Below are 10955 nucleotides of genomic sequence, written 5' to 3' on the forward strand. Positions count from 1 at the left end.
ATAGCTTAGCAAGGTGATGAGCCACAAAATTGCAATGTCAAAACGTACTTATTAAAGGCCTTCAAAACAATTATTATTTTCCCATCTTATTAGAGCTTGTTTGTGAGAAATCATATGATAAAGTTAAGTTTCAAATTGAATTTCTTTCTTTCTTCACTTACTAAATTTTTTATATGTTGGGGCAAATTATGGCTACAAAAGTTTTTGCATGCATCCATGTAAATTAATTTTAATATATAGCCCGTTATTGTATACCAAAAATTATCCCGTAAAAAAAAAAAAAAAGTTATCCTTAATTTTATATTTATAAGAGTAACCTTTATTACTTGGTTACATTATTACCTTTAAAGTATGTTTCTCAGTTACTTTTATTCTCAAATAATTACCTTTAAACTATCAAGAGATGCCCATAGTGTCACAAATTTTCTTCCCGTCACACAGTAAATTAATGTACTCCCAATTTTTTTTTGTAATAACTTTTTTATTATCGTTAATCCTATTAATTGATCATTGATATGAATAACAACTTAGATAAATGATACAATTAAATGACCTCAAATTAATACCAATGACAAGATCAAATACATGTTTTGAACCAACAAAAAAATCAAGATCTATATCTCCAATCCTCCATGCTATAAACTCTATAATTCAAATAAGTTTGCTGCTCCATTGTCACGCAAAAAGAGTCAAAAACAGAAATAACTTTTAGAAACGTAGAAGTGCTAATTAGACTGCTACTTTAAAAACCCTCTCTAAATATCACGAGCTAGCAATTGTCAGATGTTGACTTTCCATAAATAAAAATAAGTGTTTAATCCATGTAAATATGTAATGTGATTTTGTTTTGTTTTGTTTTTTTTAATGAAAGGTATGTAATGTGAATTTAGAATCGCTAAAGTTGCAATTCGAGGGACCTCGTGTATCTATGAATGAATCTTTGCGCGCGATGATGCTAGCGCACGTCTATGTCAAAATTGGTTGGCATATATGATAATTTCCTCTCTTATACGGTTTTGTCAATTTCATCTTGAAAGGAAATATAAAAATGAAATGGACTGTAGAATTAATCATTTTATATGGACCATTAAATTTTCATTTTTTAAGGTATCGAGATTTAATTTGTCATATGACTCATATCCTTTCTTCTTGTACTTCCTACATTCACATGTAGATATTAATAACATAGTATGGAGCAATTGTATTAAAATATTTTGTCATAAACTATTGTATATTCTGTCCGTCCGATATTATAATTCCTGTTTTCTATTTTGGAGAATCAAAATGTTGTTACTTTTTCTTTGTTTGAATAGTATATAAAGACCATTATACCCTTACTTTTTTAACTTTATTCATTGTACTTTTTAATTTACTCTTAAATTTTGCACATGCTTTGTACTTTTTTCCACTTTCTTTTTCTAACTCTTTGTTTTTTTTTTTCACTTTTATTAATGTACTTTATCCATTTTCTCCTCTTATTTCTTAAATACCGTGAAAAAACACAAACCGAAACTATATTATGGGACGGAGGAATACTATTTTATTATTATTATTATTATTATTATTATTATTATTATTATTATTATTATTATTATATTTTTTATTTTATATATATGTGTGTGTGTTTCTGTAAGAAAATATAACTTACAAAAGACATAACCAACTACTATAAGTCTAAAACATTGAATATAAATATGAAAAGTTACGAAGATACCATTATTTGTGGATTATTTCACTTATCACCAATGTTAAGATGAAATTGTGTTGGAATATATAGGTCATTATCTTCATCGTTGTGCTCTTAGCTCTTACAATAGCAATCTTAAGAGCACGTATTGCTTTAATTTCTTATTGACTTTGATAATTCTCTTATTTTATCTTTTTAATGTGGAGTACATTGATTCATAAATTAACTTTAACTATATTTTATTTTACTCTGCGTTTCTATAGTAAACATAACCCATGTTTTATTCTACATTACGTCTTTTTGTATAATTGTATGTTATACTACGTATTTTTTAACATGGGTAAAATAAAATATTGTTATTTCTTACACACTATATAAAGTTTGTTGTTACAATAATAAAACTCGTACGGAGTAGTATTGTAGTAAAAATTACAAAAAAAAAAAAAATTAAAAATCATCCTTCTACATTTTCACCCTCAATTCCTTTTAATTTTCCTTTGGCATGTTACACGATGTTAAAGTATTATCGGTGTCACGTTTTGAATTGTATGACACTGTCAATAGACAAAAGTTTTTGTTTTTGGACAACAGCAGCCAAAAAAAAGAAGAGGAGAGTTTTGGAACCTTTGTGTTAAAGGAACAAAAGATCTTTTAGTTTGTTGTAAATTCTCTTATGGAGTATTCCATAATTTATTACTCCGTAATAACATTACTCCATTCATTGTACGCCGCTGTTTTACTTTTGTATAACTCGGTTACTCCTTTTATTGGTTTAGGGCTTGTTCTGATTTATTGAACTGATTAAGGTTGAATTGAATTGAAAGACATTAGAAACTGAACTGAAATTAGGAACATATTGGAGTTAAACTGAACTAAACTAAAATTAAACTAAAGAGAACAGACCCTTAGTGTATCACTTTAATTGGACATGTAGACTACTCCCAGCCAAGCACGCTTAACTATGGAGTATTCTTAGCATATGAGCTCCTTAAAAGAAAGATGCATTTTGTTGATAGGAGTAGTATATCAAATCCTTTTTAAGGCAATCATGAGGGGTATTATAGATATGATAAAACTATACGTCGATAGATTTCAAACAAATACTCATGTCACCATATTTTTTTTTAATAAATTCACTAATACAGGGTAAAATGAAATTTGTAACGTAAAAAGGTCAACTATATATCTATATTTATATATTAACATACATTTTCAAGAATGTCTATGTGCACATAGAACCCTTTCATCACACTGTCATCTACTCAACCTCTCATTATGCAACATCACAACTCAATCTAAGCTAACCTTTTATTAGAATGGTGGTTATTCAACCATTCAAGTTAATTATCAATCATATTATAAACAAGAATATAAATGTATATAATTACAAGATCTAATTACTAAAAAAAAATAGACATAAATATTAAATACATACAATCATAATATTTAATTAAATTAGCAACTCGATACACCTCTCGGATCACACATCAATAAAAGCTTGAAAGTAGACAGCCTACACACAACTCAACTTTTGAGTACACTATAGGTTCCACCGCTGCACTTGTAATAATGTAGGGCATAAATGTGATAAATGTCATAAATCAAATCAACCAAAAATCCATTCACATGAGCAAACATTATTCAATCAAAATCTAAATAACTGCATTGACTAAAGAGTTTAATAATGTTTAGTCAACGAACTCATCACCTAAATAAACCTAACATCATGCCAGCTACACAATTATCATTAATGATAATGACCGAAACATTCAATTTAATACTCCTCCATTTCCACTATTACATCTCTAAGTTAATATTCTTCTGGTCGTGTTAATTAAAATACGGATTTAATTAATAATTTTATTTATATGAATTTGATCGAATCTCGATTATCTGTCACTCCGTTGTGACTACTCCGCTCGCCATAAGTCTAAACAAACGCATTAAACATGTTGGATATAAATGAGACCCAGCAATGAAATAGAAACCCCATACACATCAATACATCATATGATAGTTCTAGTTTGTAGCTTTGAAAAATACAACAAAACAATATAGATAATGGAGGTCCAGTATGAGAGAGAAGTAGAAGAAGTGATTGGTGTAGATTTACAGACAAGAAGAAGGTCATCAAATTCTCACCTTTCAAAAAAAACCAATATTATTACTAGTGATTTAAGTGACACTAGTAATTTTGAGTATTCTGTAAGTATGGAAAATACTAATAAAATTACTAGTAATAATAAAAATGGTACTATTATTATTACAAATGGTGAAAAACCCAAAATTATTGAGGGTAGATCTGCTGGTGAAGAGAAATTGGCCAACTTTGATGAGCATAATGTAGCTCAAAATGAAGGTAGACCCACTTTTTTCTTCCTGCTTGTATTAATTTTGCAAGTCAACTTATATATATACATTTTTCTTAATATTTTTTATATGGGTTCTGAGGTAAATGCTTCAGAAACTTGAGAATTTAGCTCAATTTTGGATTTATTCATAATTTTTAGTATTACCCAGTTCCAAAAATTTAAACTTTTTACTTCAAGAATTATAGAGTAAGAAATTTGACAATTGGTTATGTGAGTGAAGTTGTGGTGACTGTCAAATGTCAATACTTAAATTCATGAATTGGGTATTGAATTTATTCCATTTTTTGGTGCATTTGTTGATAAATTTTGTAATCAGTTTAAAGTATATGGTAGATTCGTATCTGTAATTCTTTTTCTTTCTTTTTTTGGGTTAAGAAAGAAATCAGAATCTGTTAAAGATTGCAGATACCCAACATAATTTTCTCAAGAAATTTGTATTTTAAATGAATTATTATATTGTTTATGTTTAATATTGGCTTAGTTTTGAAAAGATTTTGATTGCTTATTGTCTGCAGACACCAATGGATTCACTGTAAATCCTAATGGGGGTCATGCTGATAAATTCTCTCTTCCAGAGAACAATGGAGGAGATAGGGAAACCGATATCGAATCAAATACTTCTAGTGTCACTAAGAACCCAGAAATTTCTTCTGGCCTCAGATTTGTGTTGGATGATAGTTCAAATGGGGACAATGTCAAGTCGTCTGAGTTTTATAATGGTGAAAACATGGTGAACAAAACTCAAGTTATAAGTGATCAGAATGAAATTGTTGAAACAGGTCAATCTCAAGAAGTTGAGCCAGAGATAGATGAATATGAAGTTGAGAGGGTGATAAGAAAGCAGGAAACACATGACTTAATTTGTCCTAATTGTAGAGAATGTATAACCAAAAGAGTCATACTTAAAAGGAGGAAACGTACATACGCTAAAATTTCCGAAGATGAGCCAAATATTGGCCGAATTCCCCATCCTATAGATCCTGATACAGACAAAGGAAAGCCAGAAAATAAACTTCCTTCAGGTGAACAGGCTAGTGACAGTATTGATGCCGTTTCGTGCTTTTCATGCTTCAGCATTTTTGTTCCGAAAGGTAGATTTTCTTACTCTCCTCAACAGATACTCTTTTTTTTTAGCTACTTTGGTGATTCTGCAGCATTTCTTTGTTCTGCTTGTATTTCTGTTGATTGAAGTTCCTGTCTCAAGCCATGGTGCTGAAAGCTAGTAAATATAGTAACTAAATGGATTAATAAGCTAATTGTGGACTGAAGTTGAGACGTCGATTAGTCTGATATTTCCCCTTTAATTTCCAAGTACACATTGGCCTTTTTGTGAAGTAGGGTTCATATTATAGTGTCAACTCTATCCGACCACCATTATCAGACATGTAACCCATAACTTTTAACTAAGAAATTCATTTGTGATCACTGTCAAACTGACTCAATTCTAACCACTGCCTTTGACTTAACAGGAGATGGGTTTTTATGCTGGAGATTCAAGCCTAAGTCAACTGTTACTCTGCAGCCAGGTAAACTTTTTCTCAAATCCCTTGGCGAATTAAAGTGGATGGTGATTATTGCCCTAAATTGTTGCCAATTTTCTTGAGATTGTTATTGTACCCTAATACTACCATAACCTGGAGTTGTTGCCTAATACCATAACCTTCTTACACAATCACGCTGTTTGTTGTCTTAACAAATTAACTTAAGTCTAAGTTAAAGGCATGCGAGTTCCCCATGGAGTATTTTCACTAATAAAATACTTTTTTGGTTGATTCAAAAAAGCTTTTGATAAAAATGAGAAGTTGTTATTCCCTATATTTTGAGCAATCTATCAAGGTAAAAAGATACAATCTACACTTCTGCAATGTAAGCTGAAGATTAGTATGGTATCCTGACGATATCCCTTGACACTATACCTTAATGGAGCCATACCTTCAGGAAGACAATACATCTAGATTAAAGATTCGGAAATTGGGATAAAAGTGGCAATTAGATACTATTATTATTGATGAACTGAGCATCATTGTTCAATGGGATTGCAGGCCAATCAGTTGACACATCAGCCGGCTCCATGGATTCAGCAGCTCAACTAAAAGAGGATGAGACAGGTATACATGATAGATGAAATCATAGAAATGCATTCTTTTCTTCTTCTAGATCAAACTTTCTGCTTTAAGTTTAAACTTATTATACACTCCGTTTTTTCTTGAACAACTTCAAATATTGAGCTCTAACTTCTAACCATCTCTTCCTAATGGCAGGAAGAGTATTTCCTATGTGGATCCTGACTTGTTGTCAACCATCCCACACAGAGAGGCCAGGTTTGAATTCAAAACCTTTAGCTATCAAATAAACATGCATGATTGATTCCTCCTAAGCTTAGTGTTGCATTCTTCGACCCGAAGAATTTCAATATCAAGCTTATAGTTTGGTTCACAGTTGTAAGGACTTTTGATTTCCCTTTTCTTTTCTGACATTTCTATCTTATGCTTTCGAGCCAATAGGGAAGCCTGAACCAAAACCTTCACCAACTTCAGAAAGTGGTACGTTTCTTCTCCGTACTGAATCTGACATAATTACCAGTTCTTAGTAACGCTGATTGTGACATGTTTTTCTGTTCAGGTAAAAAAGTCCCAAGCGAACTTCCTTCACCGCCACCATCTCAAGGTAAACTCCATCTCTCTTAACAAAAGAAATGTCATTTCTCTGTGCAGACAAAAAATGTTTTGGTCCTCAAGTTGTGACAGTCAAATTCCCAATTAGCAGTACGTATTTTCCATTCCACAGTTAAGACTCGTAAACGAGTCCCTCTCAGATATGCTGTGCAGATACATCAGTAATGCTGGATACATTATTTCCCTTGTCCTCTTTCTTCAGTTATTTGTACATGATCTTATTTCATATTTTGTGGTGTAAGCTGTTAAGAGGCTTATAGATTTTTCATTCTGTAATACTGCAGAATTACCTGTTTCTAACAAACCTGGTGAAGTACCTGAAGGTAAAATTTTCTTGTCAGTTAGTTGCGGATCTAGTTACCAGCTATAATTGATAGGATGTAAAGCTTTATTTCTTTTCCATGCAGAAACCCAGCCACCACCCACACCTGTATCTCCAGTAACATCTGACAGAGGTGGCTCTCTCTCTCCCTCTCTCACACACTCGCTTGCCTTCTGTTTTGTACCTTCTAATGTTGAAGATGTTAATGTTCTTACGTGTAACAAATTTTGACCTTTCTTTGCAGATAAAGACTTTTCACTGTGGTTTTTGACCTGCTGTCAACCTTCCACTGAAGGATTAAAACCAGACCATGCACCAATTACCGGTACATCATATATTTCAATCCTTTTATTTCATCAAACAAAAGATATACAAGTACATTATGTCAGTAATCTTTTAATATGTGGGTGGCATATATGGCTTAATAATTAAAAAGTCAATTTGGAAGGATGCTCATTGTCAATTATTTTTTAGTACAGTGTACTTAAGCTGAAAGCATGGCCTTTTCATTTCTGAATTAGCAGTCATGTTGAGTAGATTGCAGGATTAAATCCTTCCTAGCCTGATTGTTGAATGTTTCTACTGTGCAGATACAAAAGTTCCAATACATGAGAGTAGTTCTCCTGCTCCAGCTGATGGTTAATATCTTCCCATTGATCTGTTTGAGAGAATTTCCTCTTCTTCCTCATCCTACTCACTTAGTAGTTTCCAGTTACTAAAAACCATAGTGGACTATTTATTATTTTTGGCAAGTCTAGCTTCCCCTGTTAAATTTCAGACTCTAAGCTCTACGGAGCTGATTCCGTATATTTTTATAATGATGCAGACACACCATTGGTGCTTAAGCCCTGCACTCCTATAAACCCTGGTGATGGTAACTCCCTCCTCCAGTCCTCCCTGTAGTGTGCCTAATTACCAGCAGTAAAACAGGCTTTAAAAGCAAGAAGCTAACATCTGAAACTATAATATCAACCGCACCATTGATGCTTAAGCCTCAAATCAACCCTTCCCATCCCCTTCTCTTTCATCAATTAGTAGCATGATGTAATATCGAGTTACAAGTTACTAGGAGGCTTATTGATTTCTTTTGTATGATAAAGCAGAAACAGCGTTATCATCTGAACCCTTGACTCACTTAACAGTTAACACCTGTCACTGGAACCCATCTTGTCCCTCTCTATCCAATCAGCAGTGGTATCCAGATCTTGAATATTTAGTATAACAGGCTTATTGTGATTTCTTTGTTATGCAGGAGCCCCTGTAACAGTTGACAGACAACCTCTTGTAGCACCTGAAGGAAGTACTTCTTGTGATAGTGTAGTTACACCAGTGCCTCTCAAGCCAAAACCTGGTAAAGGACCTTATTCTCCATGTCTTGTGTCTCCAATTAGTTAATAGTGTAATTTAGTTTTGAGTTACAAATTATAAATCACACCTACTCACTTATTGTTATTTTCGCTTATATAGATGGAGGGTTACCAATACTAGCTAAGCCTGTACCTCACATAATACCCGATGACAGTATGTCTTTTCTCTCTAGTCATTAAATGTCATTATTCAATTTCTTCTTTAACCTTTTGTGAAACTTATTGTTATATTCCTTCTGTTGTGATGCAGGTATCCCATCGCCACCAGACCTAAAGGCCCCTGATACTTCTAAGCAAGGTATTTCTCTCTCTATCTCACTCTCTGCACGTGTTACATGTGTTTCTTTTCTTAAAGCTAAGGTGTGAAAGAAAGCTCCTATTTTACCATGATTCTGCTTATGTGATCGTATCCCAGGAATCCTAGTACCATGCTGTATCATTCCACTATTGTGGAGGATTTTGATAAGTATTACTGGGATATGTTAATATGCCATATATTGTCTTTGCTGTCACAACTTTGGCTGAAAGACTCTTGACTCAAATTCACAATAACGCAGAGTATGTGATCGTGCCAATTGTTCCTCAACCCTCACCGATCGATGGAATAAGGCCTACAACAGGCATCGAGGAACCTCTCGTTATACGTCAACCTGAACATCCTAGACCTGGATTTTCTGGAATAGATATAATCAAAGCCATTGTCTATGGTGGTCTCTTGGAATGCATCACCAGCCTAAGTGTCGTAAGTTCTGCTGCAGGCGGTGATGCCACCACATGTGAGTCTTCTGCCTCAAAACTACTTACTATTCCATTCTATTGTCAGTATATATGCATAAAACAGCTTCAGAAATACAGTGGTTGCATGAGATCTACATGTGTAGAGTGTAGAAGCTATATACAATTATTTGGTATTTTACATTACATCGCGCCTTTAATTATATTCAAATAAAGCAAAGTAATTGCAGATATCGTTAGTTAAAAGTTTTATGATATCATGCAGCATATATTCTGTTGTTAGACGAACTATACCCCTCACTCCCCCCCCCCCCCCCCCCCAAAAAAAAAAAAAAAAAAAAAAAAATTCAGAATCTCAAAAGCCTTTTATTGTGTATTCCTAATAAATTTCCTTTCAAATTTGATGTACCCACTGCTTTTCTTTAGTAAATTAAAATAATGAAGCTACTTTGACTCCTTTTCAGTTTAAACTTGAAAGTATTATTCTTTCTGTTTATTTCATCCTTTTATTCAACCCGGACATATATTTAGAGTCAGATGCTGCTTCATCATCACGAAATAATAACCTTGCCCTATATGTTTGCAGTGAATATTGTAGCTTTGGGACTCGCAAACGTCTTTGGAGGACTTGTTCTTCTTCTTCATAATGTAAGTGCCATTTCAGCTTAATGCCAGATTATTATCAATGGTATTTCGACTTTTAGTCTACAACTAAATCAACATATATTATTCTGGCCACCACTTTATGGCCAGAAGTTTGGCTTTTCATGTAGTTGTAAATTCTCATTTGATCCCCAATCCTTAGTAATCATCTTTTGGCAATTTTTTGTAGGGTAAATAAATCATTTACCATTTTCTTGTCTATACTAGTGTGCCATGTATGCTGGCCAAAAAATGCTTTAGGCTGAATATGCCAAAGAAATTGTTAGTGCAGATTTGCTAAAAGAAAAATTAATCAAGAGAATTAATCGTCATAATGCAGGGGTGAATCTTACAGTAAAATAAAACACGGTAGTATATTAACTGAAGTAAATAATAAAAAGGTCTTCATTATAGAAAAGATATAATGATCCTCCTCTATTAATGACACTATGATAACATAATTCCTCCTTTGTGACTTCACTATGCAGCTAAGAGTGCTGAGACATGAGCATGCAACGGAACGCTATATAGATCAATTGGGGTCACCAGGGCACTTTAAGGTGCATGCAGTTATTGCTGTATTATCTTACCTTGTTTTTGGCCTTATGTCTCCTATCATCTATGGCTTTGCCTTCCGCTTGAGTGACAACAGGGACTACAAACTCGCTTCACTTGCAGCTGCTGCACTTGTTTGCATCGCCATTCTTTCTATAGCAAAAGCATATGCCCGAAGTCCTCCAAAGGGATACATGCAAACTATCTTCTATTACATTGGTGTTGGATTTTCGGTCTCTGGGGCTGGATATGCTGCCGGTCATCTCATAAACGAACTACTGAAGAAGCTCGGTATTTTTGACCCTAAGGCTCCTGTTGCGATGTCTTTGTTTGAAGCAGGAGCCATGAAGGGGGCATGGTCATCTTATTGATCACTATTCGTATCCGAGAGTTATTTGTTGATTTACTAGAAATCAAAAGAGGGTGACTGAGGGATGATGCTTGATCTCTGCATCTGTAATTATATATTACTTGAATCTTAGCTTAGGCTTCTACTCTTGTAGAGAGCACAATAATGATAATATATAGTCTATCTTTTCTCGAGCTTCTATGGTTAAACTTTGTACTCCCTCCGTCCCTATTTGATAGTCACTTATTCCA

At 33.5% G+C, this 10955-nt stretch overlaps 1 protein-coding gene across 1 annotated transcript; it reads left to right on the forward strand.

Moving 5' to 3' along the window:
• The first annotated feature begins 3602 nt into the window (after window positions 1-3602).
• LOC110692962 (membrane protein of ER body-like protein) lies at window positions 3603-10955 on the forward strand. Its single transcript, XM_021870050.1, has 17 exons — window positions 3603-4046; window positions 4575-5150; window positions 5529-5585; window positions 6102-6167; window positions 6321-6380; window positions 6564-6602; window positions 6682-6726; window positions 7019-7057; window positions 7142-7189; window positions 7301-7381; window positions 7647-7694; window positions 8309-8407; window positions 8524-8577; window positions 8674-8721; window positions 8981-9199; window positions 9745-9806; window positions 10289-10955. Exons 1-17 carry the CDS (start codon window positions 3749-3751, stop codon window positions 10724-10726), a joined length of 2277 nt encoding a protein of 758 aa, XP_021725742.1. The 5' UTR covers window positions 3603-3748; the 3' UTR covers window positions 10727-10955.

The sequence above is a fragment of the Chenopodium quinoa genome, unplaced genomic scaffold (assembly GCF_001683475.1).
Source record: "Chenopodium quinoa cultivar QQ74 unplaced genomic scaffold, ASM168347v1, whole genome shotgun sequence".
Lineage (NCBI taxonomy): Eukaryota > Viridiplantae > Streptophyta > Magnoliopsida > Caryophyllales > Amaranthaceae > Chenopodium > Chenopodium quinoa.